The sequence below is a fragment of the Acartia tonsa genome, chromosome 2 (genome assembly GCF_053477335.1).
Source record: "Acartia tonsa isolate MP-2025a chromosome 2, ASM5347733v1, whole genome shotgun sequence".
Taxonomy (NCBI): Eukaryota; Metazoa; Arthropoda; class Copepoda; order Calanoida; family Acartiidae; genus Acartia; species Acartia tonsa.
In genome coordinates, this window is record NC_137261.1 from 12,698,073 (window position 1) to 12,718,337 (window position 20,265).

Sequence of the window (20,265 nt, forward strand, 5' to 3'; positions counted from 1 at the left end):
ATTAATGAAGTTATGTAGCAGCAAACATAAATGCGCGAAAGAGTTCATAGATTTTTTGAGATAATCGTTACATTTTAACGTGAACTGCACAAAATCCATTTTTATACATACTTTTAATAAGATATATTAACCTAACGTAATGTGAATTTTTCTAACCCTTGCAGTATAACACAAAATTAAAAAAATTGACAAACAGCCAAAATAACAATCGATCTCTTTACATTACATTAAACCGATCGGATATCTTACAATCAATAAAAAATACCATAGCTAATTGTAAATTGTCAAATAACATAAAAAAAACTGTCAGATATACATTAAATACACAATAAATGTAAAAAAATACATTGTAAATTATTTCAATTAAAACTTTTTTTGGAACAAGACTAAACTTTATTGAACAAACTTTAGCGGAAAAACAGAAAATTAGAGAGTATATTTGCTTAGGGTAAGCAAATTAGCAATTTTGTGATATCTACCCTCACACCATCAAATTAGGGTTACTGGGAATTGATAAGAACTAAAAAAAAATAAACAAAGGGTATCTTCTTTTTATCTAAATTAGCTTACCTTAAGAAAATATACCCTAAATAATATTAAGTACAACATGTAAGATACCCTTTAAATTGTATCGGATTTTATAATTTTTTTTTTTACATAATTTAAGCATTTTCACTTCATATTTATGAATATATAGTCTTTTTTCTTCTTTTTTTATGATACATAAAATAATTCCATTTATTAAACAAATATATACACTAAAAAATCTACTAAATAAGAAAAAATCAATGATAATTGATAAACCTTGATTTTTAAAATGCCAATAAAAAGTTATATGTAAATCACCAGATATTTTGGAAAGAAATTAATTTAAAAAACTTATTATCTCCTTACTATTTCACTTCCCTTAACTAAGACCCACTAACTGAAATAACTACAGGGAAAAAAACAAAAATAACCAAAAATCCTCAAAAATAAAAATAACTAAAAAAATATCCTCTAAAAACTAAAAGAGAAAATGAGGGAAATTATTTGCCACAGCTTGCAGCGTAGCATCTCTACCACTCTGTAGTCTAGCTGTACATCTGTCTGTCTCTCTCAATCTCCTTGGCACGCTCCAGCCGCTTTTTGTTCTTTTTGGCCATCTTGGCAATAAGGTCGTCGTTCTCCTCGTCACCGCTGAGCTGCCCCAGGGAGGAATTTTGGATGAGCCGCTTCTTGTTCTTCTTAGAAAGTTTTGGACTTATTTCCTCGAAGTCATCGTCGCTCTAAACAAGATAGTTTGCGACATAAAAATATTTCAAAATCAATAGGTATTTTTTTTATAAAACAATTAACCGATATGATTATCTTTTCAAGTGAAGCTTTTCAAAGGTCCAGGGAAGTTTTATAACAGTTAAGGGGAAGGTAAAACGACAAAGACTGGTTTATATTTCATGAAAACTTTCTATATTAATAGATTCCTGGGACATATGTCCATCTAGTCTATGCATTGTTTTGTCCGTCGGTTTGTTGGTCTAAAAGACATAAACACCAATTGTTGATTTTTTTTTGCATATTCTCTTTCTTTATGACAATTTAACATTTGTTCTACAATTCTCTTGGTCAGTGTGTTCAATGTTCATTTTATATATTAAGTATGCTTTGCTTCTTATGGATTTTGTCATAAAAAAAAATTTCTTAAAAATTGAGATGAAAATTAAACCTTATTCTTACCTCTTGTAGCTCTCTGCTCTTTCTTTTAAGCTTTCTCTTGTTGGTCCCCAGAGGTTCTAGTTCAGTGTCAACCTTAGCTTCCTTCACCTAGCGACAATGTTCATAATAAATTTTTTTTTATTCATGGACTTAATCAAGAATAATAAAGACGTACATAGATAATCTATCTGAAAGTGTACAACTATAATGTTAATTAAACCCTTATCAAAGATTAATAGGAGGTAGTTTTTTTCCATTTCAAAGGGCTTAGGGCGATGTGACACTTAAAAATCAAACATAAAACTCAAAGAAACTCATCAAAAAACAGCTCTAAAATTCGGCACAGCAGTTGCTTTTGTGAAGAACAATATGGAACTTTTTAGAAACGGCGGGGGACACGTGACACGTAATATTTCAAACATGTCAATATTAAAAAAAAATTGTAAGTGTAAAATCTTACAAAAGTGTCAAGTGAAAATATAAGTGAAATTTAAAAAAAAAGGTTTTTCTTAGATGAACGAAAATTGTCTATTAAGGCAAAAAAAACTTTCGGCGGTTTTCGACGGGAGCGGCGGTTCCGCCGCCGTTTTTTCACAGTTCCATATTTTTCTCCACAAAATCCACTACTTTGTCGATTTTTATAGCTGTAACTCTTTTATGGGCTGAGATCATGCACGTTTTACTTTTGGTTTCAAAAAGTGGCACATCATCCGCCCCCCCCTGTTTGTTTTTGCTATTTATCGCCAAATTAGACAATTTAAATCGTCAAAATTTTCATTGCTGTAACTATTTTTTTAGTAGAGTTCATTCGCGTTTTAGGTTTGGTTTTAAAAAGTGTCTCTATAGGTAGATAGTTAAGTAATATAAAAATACTTTTGAGTTGTACTAGTCTATACTTAGAGAAGTTTGTGTTTTTTAAAGGAATAAAGACCATTCTATTAAAGAAGCTGTACCACTAAAAATAGTTTTATTATGAACATTCCTTGTGTCCAAGACGTTGTTTAAGTTTTGAACCTAGGCTGTCTCCCACACCTTTCCATTTCTCTGCAGAGGTAGCTCTGATGGATAGCTTCATTTCATCACTAAATATAATGGATATGTTGAGAGGGACAAATTGTCGACAATTTATGTGTTGGAACTCATTTATCAGTGATTTCGTTCATCAAGTAGAAAGAAAATATTCAAAATGAAAAAATTCAGACCCTAATGTATTTTAAGTGAATTTTGGTTAAGCCGAAAAATCATAGATTTTGAGGTTTTTGATACATACTTTTTGGGCTCAAATGACTTGTATGAGAGCTAGAAAGTCAGGTAAGGTGTCTATGGAAGCAGAATTTTATGCTGAAGATAAAACTCGACTCAACCCCAATGCTTAATTCAATTTTACTATGTGATTTTTCGGCTTAAGTAAAATTTACTTTAAAAAATAAGGGTCTGAATTTTTTCATTTTGAATTTCTTCTTTTATAGCCTGCTTGCTGAATGTAGGAAAATGTTCTTTAATGTTCTTTGATCTAATTTACCGCAACAAACACCATTATACATGTATATAAAGATCACACATACAAAAAAAAGGGTTACAACTTCATTACAGGGGGGGCTAGATCATTTTAAAGACCGGTCATTTTTCGTAACGTATACTGTATATAATAACATATCAATTTCTACCTGAGACTGCTGCTGTGCCTTGACCGAGAAGATGAAGATTTTTCACCAGAACTGTTCCGATTCCTGGATCCACTTTTTGACCTGTGAATTTTAGGGTGATATTAGTTTTTTATCACATCGTATTATAGACAGCTTTCCGCGGATATTAAAATAAAAAATTACAAAACTGGTAGGTACGTATATATTTTATGATTTTCCAGTATGGTTTAGAAACGTTTATATTCCAGCGGATATTAATCGGTTTAGAAGCAATATTGGAAACATATTTAGAATCTATGGTACTTCCTATTCTATAATATGTATGTATACTCTTGCTTAGGTCAACTTTTTGCAGTTTGATCAAAACATTAGGCTTATAAAGTCCAATAACATCTTACTTAATATGTCTCAATACATGAGATATTTATAAGTCAAGTCCACAAAGTTGTCAAGCCAACAAATTAAAAAACGTTAATTTAATGCTTTGGGGACTAGAGTATTAAACAGCCCAATGTTCCCTCCCTCCCTGTATAATAGTACATAATCTATAAATCAATTAAAAAGGCATTGTCAAATGTCAATAAATATTTCTTACCTGGATCTAAAATCTTCACCTTCCTCTAACATCTTTTCAAAATGATCTAATTCATCCATAAAGTCATCCTTTTCAACTCCCTCTTCTAATAAACACATAATTAATTTAACTTACATTCAAAAAGAATACTTATCATCATAGTTGGAAAAAAGTGAATCAGCAAATTAATTCCATTTCAAATTGCTGAAGGTTTGGATATTTTTGTGCTGTAACTTGAGGAAAGTGGGTAAAACGGTTTTTTACTTAAAATTGTTTTTCAAAATCCCGGTCTTCTGTCCCTATGCCTATTTACTTTATCTAAAAAAAAGGATAAAGTTTCTCAACAACTATCAAGTTTACAATAGGTATGTGTATTTTCCTTCAGATCCAGAGCCTATTTTGTCCAGTTTAGATTTGGAGGATTTTTTCTTCTTTTTCAGACGTTTCTTCTCCTTTTTCTCCTTCTTTTCTTTCTTCTATAGAAAAATATTTGTGAGTAGGTATAAATCAGAAATAGATAAATTGAACAAAAATAAAAAGTAATATCAATGTTGTTTTTAAAATAATCTAGTAAAATAAAAATAACTATTTACCTTATTCTTGCGTTGGAGTTTTTTCATTTCCTGAAATAATAAACATAATGATATATATATTTCAATGCTAGTATAACAAGTTGTCTACAAAAAAATGGTTGTTAAAAAAGTTAAAAATCAGCATGTTTTTAATGGACGTACTTACGAACTTTCTGGTAACGATTATGGAGTTGCTACATTTCCTACAGCGTACCTAAGCGGACAATTTTAGCATGTCTAACTAAAAGAACTAGCCGTTAAGGACGTACTAAATGACCCTAATTATAGAAAAGCTTCGCATTTAATAACAAAAACTAACCCTTTGAAGCTCTTCTTCAGTAAATCCAAACTTGGCGGCATCCAACTCTTCCTCTGCACCAAGTGAGGAAGATTTTATCTTAACCCTTCTACCCCCTTTGTTTGGCGGGGAGGGGGAGCGATCACTCGCCTCCCCATCATCTCCCTTTCCTTTCTCCTTGTCTTTCCTGAAGGAATAGAAGTTAGAACTCTTTTTTTTTGTCGTTTTTTCGAGGTGTCAAGTTTATAATATTTTTTCATTTCGGTCACAACTGTAAAATACAATGGTACTCAAATTAATCTAAACGCGCTCTATATCTCTTAAATTCCCTGATTTTGTAAAAGAGCTTTATTTTGTATTTATTATATAGATGGTAAGATAAAATACTTACATGAACATGGGAGGCATGATAACCCTATGTGTGCTCGTAATTGGTGGAACTCTTTCATCCTCCAAATCCAAGTCTTCATAATCAGACAAATCCTCCTTTACCCGTCTGTCTGACACTTTCCGCCCCGCCAAACCAACACCACTGCCGCCGTTACGCTCCGCAGATTTTCTCGCATTACTACGGTCGGTGGATTTTCTGTCTGATTTTTCAAACTCATCGCCGCCACCAACTCTAGCGGCCAGCTGCTTCTTTTTGTGCAATTGGACTCTGAGATCTGTAACGTGCTGTTTGTTTCGTCCGTCAGACGGCGGTGAAAGGGATCGCTCTCGGCGACGATTGTCAGATTTTTCGGTTGCCTAAATAATAACACATACATAAAATGTTATACATGAGTTAAAGAATAAAAGTTTTTAAACGAGGTTGATGAAGAAAGTAGTTTGTGATTTCTTGTTATTTATTAGGAATAATGATAGCTAGAAAACAAAAACAATTTTATCCCAAAATTATCTAATGAAAGTTTTAGGTAAATAAAACTATATGCATTTCAACTTAGGTATTATACAGCTTAGAAATGGATAAATGTATTTTGGACTGTAATATTTTTAAATATAAAAAGATTAAACAACATTCTTAAAATAAACTTACTATCATGAATTAAAAAAAATACAAATATAAACTGGTAAAATTAAACCTGTAAATTAGATTTCCCATCCCTTCTCTTGTGAGACAATTTTGATCTGGCATCTTCTTCACTGTCCGTATCTACTGTATCCCGTTTCAGAGAAATCTTCTTAGGCTTGTCTAGCTCTAATTCACCCTGAGAAAGATGCAATATAACAAGGATAACAACAAGCATAACAGAGAAGCTCTAAACCGGTAGGACAAATAAATATTAACACTTGTACTGTTTCAAGAGTTGCTACGCTTCCTAAAAACGAAAAAACTAACCGACGTTACAGACGAACGGTCCGAAACTAATCTTTGAAAAACTTTGCTTATAAAAAGTGATTATTTGCAACTTTAGATTTGGGCGATTCTTATTTCAATATTTTCTGTATGTCAGCATATAATTTTTTAAAATTTTCACCGCCTTTTTTTGAAGTTAAATCTCCCCCATCTTGAGACAAAAGCCAAAAAAATTATACATAATAGACCAACTTACCCTAGCTTCGAACTTGCGTCTGCGTGCCTCCATTTTCTCTCTTTCTGGTGAGGGCAGCTTGGCCAGTCTTTCTTCATACTCTTTCCTTTCTTTCTCCTTTCTCTCTTCATATTCTTTCCTTTCTCTCTCTCTCCTCTCACTTGATGTTTCCCTAAATTGTTGTGGCCGCGAATCAGCATCACGCGGTCTGGACCCGCGGTTATTATCATCCCGGCCTCTGGAATCCCGTCCGACGCCACGTTCCGCAGAAAAGCGTGGCCGATCCTTCAATCACATTTGAAGTTGAAAAGATACCCATCAAGGAAAACATAACAACTGAGGTGATGAAAAAATAGTTATTTATCGCATCGTATTATAGACAGCTTTACACGTATATTAGATCAAAGTAATGGTAATATGATGATGTCCATAATTTTTCAGTATGACTCAAAACCGGTTATAATCCAGCAGATATTATCAGTTTTGAAGTCAACCCGGCTAAAATTATAGTTGGATACAATAAGATAATAAAACAGATTTTTGAAAGAAAGAAAATGGATTATTTTAACTTCAATTGCCTTTGAGTATCTATTCTGACCACCACTACCTCGGTCAAGGCCAGGTCGGTCACGTGGTCCTGCGCGATCGCCCGGTGATTGAGATGACCGGTGCTGTTTGCCCGGGGGATGACTATCTTCATCACTGAAGCTTAGAGTGTCGTCACGTTTGGGTTTAATTTTCTTGCGCATTTTCTTTCCATCGACGGTTTTTCTTTCAGTCTAAAAGTAACAACAGTTCTTATTTGTAACCAATTTTCTTAATAGGTAAAAAAAAAGATCAAAGAAATGATAAATGATATTTAACACTTCTTGAATCTTGAATATAATAAACAAATATTCAGATAAACATTAGAAAGAATACATGACTCTAAGTAAGGATTGTTGCCTTCTTATTTCTGTTCCCAATATATTTTATTTAGGTAGTAAAAATAAGAATATCTTTTTTTGACCTTCTTCCCCCCTCTCTTCCCAAAGAGGGTAGGGGGTGAATTATGGAAGATATTCACCACTGAGTGGATGTTTATAAAATATAATGTAATGCTAGATACGAGTCAGAGTCACTAAAAACGTCATGATACCAGCAATATAGAATGTTGTGATCAGCTGATTTAAAGTCATAAGATAAAAAGATAAATTATATGAATGCTCTAATTCCCACCTCCCTTTCCTCACTCACACCTGCTTTGAAAGGTTTATTATTCAATTTGAAAAAACTATAATATTCGAAAGTTACCTGTATTCTAGATTTCTTTTCCGTTTTCTGTGATGTTTCCTCCTTTTTCTCTTCCACCTTCTTTTCATTTAAAATTTCCTCCTTAATAAAAAGGCTTGAGTTAATAGTTATACTTAAAAATTCAGAATTATGAAAGATTTTCTTTAAGTTTCAGCCAATAAAATAGGTATGAAGAAAAAGAAAATTGGATTCTACATGTTTAAGACAAAAAAATCTGGAGTAAATCAGCAAGTTCATAGAATGTGACAAATATTTTTTTAATTTGGATAAAAACCTATTTTAGTATGGCCTGATTTCCAATTTATATCCGCTGGATTGGAACCGGTTCTCAGCCATACTGCAAAATCATGTATGGCATCGTATTATAGACAATTTTCAAAGAATATTAAAATAAAAATCATAAGATTAATACCAGTTTTGTTAGCCCAAGCCTTAGTCCCCTCGGGTCTGCCAAAAATGGGTGTTGATCATATAAATTTTCATTGAGATATCAGCGGAAAGCTATCCATGATTCCATAATACGATGCGATAAATAAATATCATTTACCTCGAACTCATTCAGGAACTTTGAGAACTCATCAACCTCTGCGGACGCGTCCAGCTTCAATACATCATCATGGCTAACTTCAGAGTTTAAGGGTATCTAAAATAAAATTTGTTGTAAACTTTTTAAAAATCTAATATGTAGAGAACATACTATAACAAAGTAGAAATAAGATTTTAAGACAGCCAGTTTTCTTTTTAATAAACATATAACTTTTTACTTTACATTAATGAGAGTTCTAATATAATAAAGTTAACTGGAATTTATTTGTCATTAATAGATTTTTTTATAATCTAAAATATACTTCTTTAATACCTTTTTTCCGTCTTCAGATTCAAGGGTTTTATCTTTGGATTTCTCTGGTTCCTGTAAAATAATACAGTTAGGGATGAAGCATTAGAACAAAATAGAATCAAAATTTAAGAAGCCAATAGAATCATAAAGGAAGGGGACAAATGACTATATAATTTTATTACTTGAGTTCCCATAGTTTAATAAAAACGTTTCCTTATTCATTGACTTAATAACTTTGGTACTTTTAATGAATTTCATTGGTAGGTTTATTAAGTTGAGTGTCAAAACGTTTCAACCACTAATTGTAATCTATAGAAGGGGTAATTTTGTAAATCAATTTATCGGCCATTGTCTTATTTTTTTAGATCCCTGAATAGAATGATTATACCTTGCCATCCTCAACTTTGCTTTGTTCACTGGTATTTTCTTTGTCAGTGGCTGCTGAACTATCTTCCCCTTCAGAAGCCTTCACAGAATCCTGGGATTTATCTGCACCTTCAAAATTAAGAATTAAGTATAGAAAAATAAACAAATAAACAACTAGTATAAAAAAAATATATTTAGGTATTATGAAATTAAAAATTGTGCCTTTTTTTAAATGATAAAGACCACTGACTTTTCTTATAAAAAGTACAAACTTCTGTATTAGACACCTTATTGTATGCATTGGTATTTCTCTAAACACGTATAGCGATTTTGAAATGATGATTAACTAAAAAAAATCGCAAGTCCAAGTAGAAATTATTATAAAGAAATGTAACAGGGTGTGACACAGAAAGAACAGACAATTTTTTGGAGACCTGCGTTTTAGATATCCAAGGGGTCATACAAATCAAAAGAAGGCATTATTTTTTAACTGGTTAAAACTATATGCCTTTTTGAAAAAGGCATAACAAAATATGATGAAATCTTATTTACATTGCCTCTAAGTTTACCTAACTTTTATTCATACGATATGTAATTTTTATGCACTATATGATCATTCAATCATTCAATGTTAAGAATTAAGTTAAATCCTGGCCTTTAAAGCTCCTTGATTATTATACCTGTTGCAGGCGTATCTTGGCCAGCAGTAGCAGCAGAGGTATTATTTACACTTTCATCATCTGTTGGAGGGTCAGTGTCAGTTTCCCATTCAGATTCACTCACTGGCCTCTCTTGTTTTGTACCTCCACCATCCTTGTCAGGATAGGATCTAGAAAGCAATTAAATGTTTGCCTGTGCCTCATAATTTACCTCTGCTAAAATTGACATGTCAGAACATAAAATATTTTTCATCCATAACTGTTAAAGCGCTCTTAGCCTACAGGGACTTTGCCCCAAGAGGTGCTAAAGGCCTTTCTACATTTATTAATTTTATTTTGACCTTCGTTGAAACAAAATGGGAATTCAGAAAACAGTCCTGAAAAGCGAATTATAGAGTATTGTTGCTACTAAAAATATTTACTTTCTGTGTTGTTGTCTGTTATCTGATCTAGGCTTGAAAGGTTCTCTTCTAAAATTACTTCCCCTAGAAAATAAAATTGTTAGTTTTTGGATATTAACAGGATAAATTAAAACAACAACTGCACTAAGATTCACTAATGAAATGACAAAAATATTTACCTATAATTACCCCTGCTGCCACTATGACGCTTGTTATACGAATACGGCGACCTTCTTTGACCGCCGACTGTGGCAGGATAAGGTGGAGGAGATCTTCGGCCAGGCGGCGGCGAGTACATTCTTCCTCCGGGCGAGCGCCGACGATAATCATAGTCATAGGGCGGAGATCCCGGCCGTCGGCCATTTGGTGAGGGTGGTGTTAATCTCCTTGCCGTTGGTGATAACTGCCTGGTCGGTGTTAACCGCCGTGTTGGTGTAATCCGGCGGTCGGGTGACCGTCTGTAGGGCGGCGGCGACAGCGAGCTGTAACGACGTGGCGGTGAATAATACCGACCACGAGGTGATATTGACCTCCGCCGTTCAAACGACCGCGACTTAGATCGAGATCTGTATCCTGGCGGCGGATTGTAACGATAAAAGTCTGGAGATCGGCGATGCCCAATAGGACTAGGTGGTGGGTAGTTAAACACAAGCGGCGGATTGACTGCCATATTTGGCGGAGGTTTTGTGTAATCAATTTCAGTTTCTTCTTCGCCAGTTACGATAGAAACTAGGTTGCCACGCGCCGGATGCGTTTTTCTCACAAAATCTGGTTTATTTGTCTGTTGACTGTCCTGCGAGGAGTCTTTATCTATGGAGGACCTTGAATCCTCAGGTGGTTTAGATTCTTTTTTCTCCTAAAATAATTAAAAGATAGTTAAGGTATATTCTATGAATGAAAAATCTTATTAGGTTTAGTCATTAGAAAAGTTTTTTCTTATTTCTTGGATGCCCAATGGAGAAAAATATCCCTAATATCCCGTAAAAGCAACTCTGACTGTCTGTACCGAGGTATCTCGCTAACCGGAGAACCTATTTGGTTCTCCTTTACAGTGTAGCTTCTTATAGGTCCTGAGAAGGTTTATGGCTATTTGGTGGAAGTGGCCATCCTCCCAAGAGTAATTCCCAAAATTAAAAAAAAATATATATAAAGCACCACCTAACGGATATTTTTGGTAAACAGCTGATCTTAACATAAATTAAAAAGAAAATATTTTACGTGCCCCTTAAGGCTTCTATAGGGGTGTATCCTCTAGTTTTATATAAAGTAAAACTAATAAGAATCAAAATTATAGGCCTTTATTGCAGTAAGTTTAAGTATAGTAAGTATTTTATGTATATCTAACTAAAAAAATAAAGAAAAACCTTTTTTTTCTAAAACTTTAAGTTTCGCATGACTATTATTACCTTAAGTTTGATAGATTCTAGGGCAGCTATTCTAAGGGCCAGAAGTTCATCATCTTCATCCTCATCTTCTACGTCATCTTAACAAACGTGTTTGTCAGGGACGTCCATGATTTTTCTTTTCATGGGGGGAGGGGGAAATTAGGGGTTTTAAAGTTTAGAGGGGGGTAAACACATCTTTGCTATCTTTGCTGTAATGAAGAATCCTACCTTAATCCTTAATTTTATGTGACAATAAAGTCAAGTTGTTATTTTTCGCATCGTATTATGGACAGCTTTCTGCTGATAGAAAAACGATAAATTACAAAATTGGTTTTAATATTAGGTAGGTATAATTTTTATTTTACCACTCGTAGAAAATTGTCTATAATACGATATCAGTATTATACTGATATCGTATTATAGACAATTTTCTGACAGTATAGCTAAAAACCGTTTCTAATCCAACAGAAATTTATCGGTTTTGAAAAATTATTACCTGTGTTTGACTGAGACTCCGTGACAGCGGATTCTTGAGTTTGGTCAAAACTAAAGAAATAGGTATAAAATATTTAACAGTGCAGCATAAGATTTTTATGTTATGATATATGGGTATTAAATAGTAATAAATAGTACAATGAAAAAAGTAAAGTTTCGACAAGCTTACTTTCCATGGAAACGTGTGCCTTTTTACATTGAAAATTATTTTAGAGTCCCAACAAAGTTAAATCTGACAAGATATTTAGAATAGATTAAATTTGGCGTGGTTAAAACCCTCATAATAATATATTTTGGCTATATATTCTACATAATACATAAATTATCTTATCATATAAAGCTTAACATTTCAATAACTACTGTACAAAGGTATAGCGATGGTATAAAGCTATTTAATTTTCAGATTTAAGTCTTTTGAATGGATTTAGGATATTTTTCTAACCCCTTTCTGTCCTTTTAATTACTGAACCCCTAGATGCTAGGGACTTATCCGCTACTGTATTATACGGAGAAATTGACTGTTTTTTCTCATCTTATTCATATTATATGAAAACAGTTGGCAAAACAATAAAACACTATGGTTGTATCCCTTCAGTTTACATGATAAATCAGTCAACAGAACTATGATGGCAGGAATAGGGTATTAAATTAACCAACAAGGGAATTAAATCTTTTCAGAGCAGTTAGAAGATGATCATTAATACTATGTATTTTATGCAAATTAATTTAGTTAATGGTTACAACTGCAATATTTTCTGTACCTGGATTCCACTGTGCTCTCAGTGGCCAGACTAGAAGGTTCTGGGATTGACGAGTCCACACTTTCATCAAGAGAAGTTGCCATTTTGACTTTTCTGAAATTTGTTTTCAATTTCTACCTAACCAAAGCAAAAATGTATTAGGTAATTAACCCCTTTTTAATCCTCTTAGCAAATTTAAATATTTTTTACATAAGAAATAAGGCTAATTTAAAATATTCTATAAGAAATAAATAGGAGTACAACAACTCTAGATAACTAAAAAGTAACATTTTAAGGAGAAAATTAACTATTTTAGGTTAAAGATATAATAAATTCATAGATGACAATTTCAGAAATTTAAAAAAAGATCACATTTATAGGACAAAAATAACACCCTTTTCTAAACATTTTTTTACTTTATTGAATAACATTACAAAATAAAATAACAAAGTCTCTATCAAACATCTTATGGTTTAAGATGGGTATTATACAGCCAGAAGGCTCTTTGCGCCCCGCTAACTCGGTTATGGTCAGCCTCGTGTCGGAAAACAAATCTTGAAACTCTGAAGGCATTCCAGTTACCCCTTGGACGTCCAGTTACCACACAACGGTCTACCAATCTAATCAAATACGTGGATTTTTAATTAAAACTTTAAAAACAATTTAACAATCAAAATAAGATTTAGATGTTTTCAATTTTAACAAATTCTATCGGACGGGCATCAAGCTGCCTTCTACCTAAGTTTTTAAAATGAATTAAATAAAATTTGGTGGGCTAACTAGTAATTATAACGAGTCTCATCTTTTTAGGGCTAAAAACATTATTTTTATCCCCATTCTACTACAACAAGACCCTAAAACCTACTGAGGACAAATACATTGCTTCTCCAGAAATGAAAGATCTCAAAGTTTAGGTAACAGACATGAAATTGACAAAAGAGAACAAATAAATAAAATAAGGGTAACATTCATAAGTAGCGAGAAACAAAAAATCATGGATAGAGAAAACAATCACGAATGCTTTCTTTTCTATTTCCAATATTTATGTATTGTTGTAGCATGAATTACATAATTACATACCTAATGGATGCTCAATGCTCATTGTTATAAAAATTTATCCGTCTATCTTATATAGCAGATGAGAAAATCGAATTTGATGCGTTACGGACTGACTGACGTAGAGACAGACAAAAAGAATTATAGAGTAGCTTCGATAATAAAAATCTAACAAGATATTTATATTTAAGAAGAAAAGAGGTGTCATAAATAAACATTCGAACAAAATTTAATACATTTCAGATTATTTTAATAAAATAAAAATCCACAAATCCCTGATAATACTGGAGTCAAAGGGCATGTTAATAATTTCATTCATAGCCTTGTCCTTCACTTCCTGATATCAGAGGTACAGAGTTAAGTATATTATAATGTATATTATAAGCATGACATTGATAACAAAAAGCGAGGAATGTCTTGGTCCACTTAGTCGTACTTGTGAATAGCTTCAGATTAAGGAACATTATTTACTCTATTGTAGGGATTGGGAAAGCGTAAATTGGCCGCAAACAATCCCAAGACAAACCTAAAACGAAAGCTATCCTTGGAACTATGTGAAGGTACCATAAAATGGAGAACTCAATCGAATCAGTAGTTTTCGAAATCTTAAGTTACTGACAAAAAATCTTACTACTTTATATAGCATGTTAAAAATAATTTACTTATTAGTATAGCCCTGCCTTAGGTAGAATATCATTATAGAAAATATCTTGTAGTTTAGATCTGTGGTAATGTTGCTTTGCAAATATCCTTCTCCGTTGTACATCCTAAGGAAATACGCACTCAACAATTAGAAACTGTTTCATGCAACGTTGCGGAGCCGTTTGATTTTGGTGCGGCTCTGGCTCCGTCTTCGAACTAAAATCAAGAAAAAGTCGACATATTTTTTTTCCCATGTCTATTTTTGACTTAAAGGTTTTAAAAGTTCAATTTTTGATAAAATGGACTTTAAAATTGCAAATGACAAAACAGAGTTACCAAATTATAGGGGGGGGGGGGGGGGGGGTATTGCAACCATCTCGTAATCAATGATTAAATGGCACTTAGAATTCGAATTACGATCTGAAATTTTGCATGAATAATCTTTCCCCAAATCGAACAAAAAGTTGGAAAAGTAACGGCTAACGGCTGGTGGCTCAGCCGTTTTGCCATATTTCGGCTTTCTTTAAATTAGTCACGAAACCTATCTCCACATAATACTTTTTGTCGCTCAAAAACCTTATCAAACGGTTATAGCCAGTAGCTGTTGGTACTAGAAATTTTAAAAATGGTTATTGCTATCATTTAACATGAATTAAACCAAAAATATGTTTTTAAAAGTTGATTCCTACGCAATTAATGCTAAATTTGCCCAGAAAATATGCAAAAAACGGCTGAGCCGCCAGCCGTTACTTTTCCAACTTTTTGTTCGATTTAGGGATAATATACCTACCAAGGATTACCCTTGAAAAATTTCAGATAGAAATTCGAATTCTAAGAGCCATTTAATCATTGATTACGAGATGGTTGCATTAACCCCCCCCCCCCCTTAATAAAAAATCTCTTTATTTAGCTAGTCCGGAGCCATTTTTAACGAAAATTTCGGCTCCAGCTCCGGCAAAATATGGCGGCTCCACAACGCTGGTTTCATGAATCCTTCACTGAAGCTTTAACTTCTTCATAAAATAATAGCCTAATACCCGAACATTACCAACATTAAGCAGAGATGCAGGGATCTAGGGGATAAGACAATAGAAGATGCATCCATAATGTTGATTTAAATTAAAATAAACCTTTCTGCAGATTAAAATCATTAGTTGAATGTTGGGACACCATTTGTATTCTAAAATGACAATAAATTGTGAATTTCTAATTGTTGAGTGTGCCTTTAAAGTTCTGTTATCAGAATAATGATGAGGTCTGTATTTGTAAGGTCCCAGTCCATCCCATTCAAACCATTCCTGCACAGGTTTACCCTCAAATCTCTTTACACCTGAACATTAAGATCTATTGAACAGCTTCCTGATGAACACCATAAGCAAATTATTACTTTGCCTTTCATTTATATAAACAAGAAAATTCATAGACAGATAATGTTGATGAAGTTTATTAATGGAGAGATGAAGGACAAAAACAGCTGGGTTAATATATACCTACCAGATTCGCCCACTTTTTATTAAATGTCATGTCACATCCTTGTTGTTTATATAAATCGAAAGCGAGTACAGAATACCAACCTTATACCTACGTTTTCTAATTCAAAATTCATTTATCTGACATATAAATTAAATCATGGGCTCATATTGCTAAGCAAATACAGATGCTATGGTTTAAAAATTTATTTTACCTTTCCATGGGTTTCTATCCTGTCTGTATACTTTTCTATTGTTTCGAACTTGGGTAGCTGACCCTAACACCTAAAAGAAAGAATTAAAGAAGTATCTTATTTAATCCTATTTTTGGTTATTTTTCTCAATTCTAATCTAACCAACCACACATGCGGAAGGGGGTTGTAGAGGGGTGTACTCTAACAACCCCCATTAATATTGAAATTAAGTCGGATTTACGTCCCCTTTTCTTAACCCCAACAAGATTTCACATCCCCCTAGAAAAACTCTATGCACGCCACTGATTCTAACCATTACATAAATGCAGCTTGTATCGTTGGTATTAAACTAGAGCTAAGTGGCACGTGGGTGTCCTAACTATCTTTTAACATTATATCTTTTTATGTGAATTTCGTAGACTTCTTTTGTTACACTACTAATGGATACCATTGTTCTAGTATTATATTTTTACAAATGTATATACCTCTATGTTATTAAATTGATTAATATTTAGTCTTGTAAAACCGGAAACACCACTCGAATAAACATTTGATAATGCATTTTTCACAAGTCCACCCAAAAACCCGGCCATAATGATTCAATTCTGAAATATTCGTATTAATATGAAATAATAATCACAATAAAAAAGCTCTAAGATTAATCTGTCATTGGTATGAAAAAGAAAAGTTGTACTATTTATTTAATATTATATATAAGCGATAGGTATGAAAATATAAAATAATAATAAGGTAAGAAATTAAATCACAGACAACCATTAAATACATTAAAAATACTTAAATAATAGGTAAGCATTACAAAAATCCCTTTTTCAATATTTGACCTCATCTGACATTAGGATTGTATGAGGTTCCAAAAATATGTTAAATATTTAGATTAAGATAGGTATTACAACTTTAAAATTGTATTTCTATGTTATATTTAGGTAAGTAAGTTTTTAAATATTTGGTAGTATTTAAAAAGAAAATTTGCCATATGCAAGAAAAACTGTATGGGCTTATGGCACTTAACTTAAGAAGAAATTTTCAAACACAGCACTAAAAGGGTAAAATTAAGCTCCTTGAATATTTTTTTCAAAGCAGTTTAAAGCTTTGATTTTTTTTTAATTTGGACTTTTATAAAATACTATTCCACTGGTGAATAATGAATAACTTTAGACTCTATTTCATAGCAATAAAGGTGTAAAAAATTTAATTTTAACTATTTCATACTTCGGATTTTATGCTATAATGCAAAGTAATGAGTGACATTATATTTTGAGACCACTTAATTTAGAGGAGAGTACATCCAAATTCCAAATAACCAAGGCGCCATCTCCAGCAGTTGTGGACACACTCTTAGCATCCAACTTGTTTCCCTCCATGACGCGCATGCTGTTGATCTGATTCTGATGCGTAGTGGCTAGTCGTGAGTCACGCGACTCTTGTCCAACATCATCCTTGTTTTTAAACAAGTCCCTGGCGCCTAGGGTGGCAGCAGCTTCCATTGGTGTGCTAGTATCTTCAAGCTTTGACCCTTGGATAAGTTTACCAGAAGCATCAACGCTGAATGCCACAGGAACACAATCATGTCCTGCAGCAAGAAGCTTACTTTGTCCAATCCAAATAAGGCTCAGGAATGGGAGAAGATTAGTTTTCAGCTTCATCATAACCATTCCATTTGGAGCATCAGCAATAGCAATGCTTGAATCATGTCCAACCCAAGCTAGACGTGTACCATCTTCATTGAACGCCACAGAATGGATCCATCCACCACCAGTTGGCGAATTAGAGAATTCAGCCATCAAGTTTGCAAACGGCATTTTTGCGCCCCATTCGGTCGCGCTTGGTTTAGCCTCAATTTCTTTGATATAAGTGGAGAAGACACGCACTTTGAAGTCACTACCACCAGCCGCTAGCAGGATGTTGTTAGGGTGCCAGTCTACAGTTGTGATGGTGGATCGGATAGGCTTCCTGATATGCTTGGCAACCCACCAATCCTTTTCCTCATCCAGATAACAAATGGAAATAATTCTTGCGCCAGAGCCGACAGCGAATTTGTTTTCCTGTGGGGACCAGCGGACGCAAGTGGCTGCGCGATTTATTCTCAACATGACAAGAGAATATTTCCACTTGCCGTCGGGTCCCTGCACCCAGACATAAGCGTTACGATCAGCGCTACATGTAACAATCCTGAAAAATAAAAGAATCGAATGTCATGATGTTGAGACACTGTAATTAATCAAAAGGTAGTATTAAAAATTCAAAAACGACGACTAATACCTGTTCGTTTTAGGAGCCCAATCAATATCGTTGACTCTCAAATCGTGTTGGTCGAGGATGTCAGTTTGGGTCCAACCAGGACTTGAACGCTTGTACAGTTCAACCACCTTACATCAACACACAATTAATGCTTTAGAGAATATTGATTTAAAGACAAAACAAAATTAAGCCAAAGAAAATTCAATATTTTACTTAGATAGGTCCGTGAGCCTTTCTTTATCTCAAAGCTATTTTAGTTATTACAGGCCTTAGGATTATCGCAACGATTTCAAACCTGCTAGGATGATTCATATAAGAGTTCGGTGAAAATTAGAAAACATAGGTAGGAAATATATAGTCATAATTATATCGATCGTGTATTTATAACATGTTGATTTTATACGTTTTAGAAGTTACGTTTGTAGATCTTAATGGTGTAACGTTTTATGAAAATTACCGTTCGTTATAATCTTTGAATTGAATATAAATTTCACAATGATGTGGCGCAATGAAGCAATAATCTTAAGTAACTACCTAACCCTTATTTATAAATGAATTATTCTATATTATCATTACTACCTTATCGTTGTGAGAAATGGCGATTGTTTGTCTGTCCGGGGACCAAGCATGACACTGGATGGGAATAGCGGGGCCTAATTTATGCGCTGAAGCCATTTTTCTTTGATGTTAGAACTTTTCAATTCTGTGGATTCTGAGCAATCTACACAGAAAATTTATCTCTGAAATATAAATTAAATGATTAGTTTAACTTGGTATAAGAGGACTTAAAAAAAAAACAATTAAAATAATATCAAACGAAATCAGATAACGTATTTATCATCATATAGTCTATAAATTAGTCATTGTATAGCATTTGCTCTTATCTAATTCTATTTTTCCAAAATATTTTATCAAATAAAGTTAATAATTGATAGCGGCATTGGCACGCACGCCTTTCAAATAAATGTCGTCGGCCTCATATTATGACAGATGTCGTCGTCTAATTAATATATTACGACAAAAGGGTATTTCTAGAAACTTGTTTTGACTGTAGATAACAGCTTATTTTGAAATATTAAATTATTAGCTCGATTTCTTGAACAAACAGCTTGGTACATGGGGTTTACTAGGGGGAAATTCCTTATGTGTTACCTATGTGGACTTAGGAAAAGTGATTCCCTATGACGCACTTACAGAAAGTGTCTCATGAATAATACTTATGTTATCTGTGCGTATTTTTCACATATGTAATTAGCTGAGGGAAGTAAGCTGTCATAAGTATTTAAAAGCAATGTTGCCACATTTTTAATTATTATGTTGTCCAATTTTTTTAACAGTTTGATTTACACAAAGCCCATTTTGAAGATCTTATTAAATGTCTTCTTCTCTAAATTCCGGAAATAGAATCATAAAATGATAATAGTAAACATAACTATTATTTTTAAGTATTAATATAATTTTATAGAAACAATAATTTAATCAATATAATAACTTTTCTTAATTATTTAGGTAATACAAATATGTCCTTAAATTTTTTTCTCTTATTAACAAATTAAATTTACAAAGAGTGTAGATAAATTAAGAAAAATACAAAGAGTAAATCTTTATACAAAAGTAACAGGATGTTTATCTGTATGTTCGTCTGTACCAAAGGATAATTGAACAAAATCTTTTTTTGCAGGGACAGTGTTTGTCTCTGTAATATTTATCTTTTAGAGAAACTGCAGCTGCTGAAATCGCTGCCACTGGCAAAAAAAAATTTTTCACCATTTCTTGCCATATCAGACAATATTGTATCATTTAAGACAATGTTATTTTTTTCCAAAAAATTTCCACTGCGAGAGCACTTAATAATAAATTCTAATGTTAGGCTTTTATTTTTGTAGTTTGTTAATGGTCTACATAAAAAAAGCAGTTACATCCCCCTGGAAGAAATTAATTAAAACCGTGGTGGGATTAGAATTAATTAAAGAGTTTTATTTTCTATATTTTCTTCCATATAGAACAATTTTTATCATCGTTTATTTTAGTTTTCTGGACCTTTTTTATTTGTGTTTAAATTCTAATCTACAAAAGTACCTAGAAAAACATATCTACTTAATTCTACCCTCCCGAAATTATTGTTATTATGCACAAATGCCCCGTAAAAAT

The 20,265-nt window shown here is 33.0% G+C and overlaps 3 protein-coding genes across 6 annotated transcripts; all 3 read right to left on the reverse strand.

Annotated features, from left to right (window-relative positions):
- Positions 1–370: 370 nt before the first annotated feature.
- Positions 371–12,652, reverse strand: LOC145304714 (uncharacterized). Of its 4 annotated transcripts, none has more exons than XR_013874176.1 (23): positions 12,516–12,652; positions 11,756–11,805; positions 11,281–11,357; positions 10,054–10,730; positions 9,896–9,958; positions 9,495–9,643; positions 8,837–8,943; positions 8,470–8,520; positions 8,158–8,253; positions 7,611–7,691; positions 6,896–7,096; positions 6,339–6,602; positions 5,868–5,993; positions 5,177–5,532; positions 4,807–4,972; positions 4,509–4,538; positions 4,295–4,391; positions 3,937–4,021; positions 3,363–3,443; positions 2,677–2,777; positions 1,717–1,802; positions 586–1,268; positions 371–405 (listed from the first exon to the last, which is right to left on the reverse strand). XR_013874176.1 is itself a non-coding variant. In XM_080146681.1 (22 exons), exons 1-22 carry the CDS (start codon positions 12,596–12,598, stop codon positions 1,074–1,076), a joined length of 3,210 nt encoding a protein of 1,069 aa, XP_080002807.1. In that variant the 5' UTR covers positions 12,599–12,652; the 3' UTR covers positions 371–1,073. The 4 variants fall into 4 exon arrangements, 2 of the variants coding, with proteins under 2 accessions (XP_080002807.1, XP_080002793.1); XR_013874175.1 differs by having other exon boundaries at positions 371–442; positions 571–1,268; XM_080146681.1 differs by having other exon boundaries at positions 371–1,268; positions 11,281–11,345.
- Positions 12,653–12,700: 48 nt separating this feature from the next.
- Positions 12,701–16,482, reverse strand: mRpS14 (mitochondrial ribosomal protein S14). The gene is made up of 6 exons (XM_080146707.1): positions 16,341–16,482; positions 15,877–15,946; positions 15,416–15,522; positions 14,231–14,317; positions 13,826–13,887; positions 12,701–13,114 (listed from the first exon to the last, which is right to left on the reverse strand). The coding sequence occupies exons 1-6, from the start codon at positions 16,446–16,448 to the stop codon at positions 12,961–12,963; spliced, it is 588 nt and encodes a 195-aa protein (XP_080002833.1). The 5' UTR covers positions 16,449–16,482; the 3' UTR covers positions 12,701–12,960.
- Positions 16,459–18,997, reverse strand: LOC145304732 (actin-related protein 2/3 complex subunit 1A-A-like). Its single transcript, XM_080146693.1, has 3 exons — positions 18,694–18,997; positions 18,136–18,242; positions 16,459–18,045 (listed from the first exon to the last, which is right to left on the reverse strand). Exons 1-3 carry the CDS (start codon positions 18,787–18,789, stop codon positions 17,124–17,126), a joined length of 1,125 nt encoding a protein of 374 aa, XP_080002819.1. The 5' UTR covers positions 18,790–18,997; the 3' UTR covers positions 16,459–17,123.
- Positions 18,998–20,265: the final 1,268 nt, after the last annotated feature.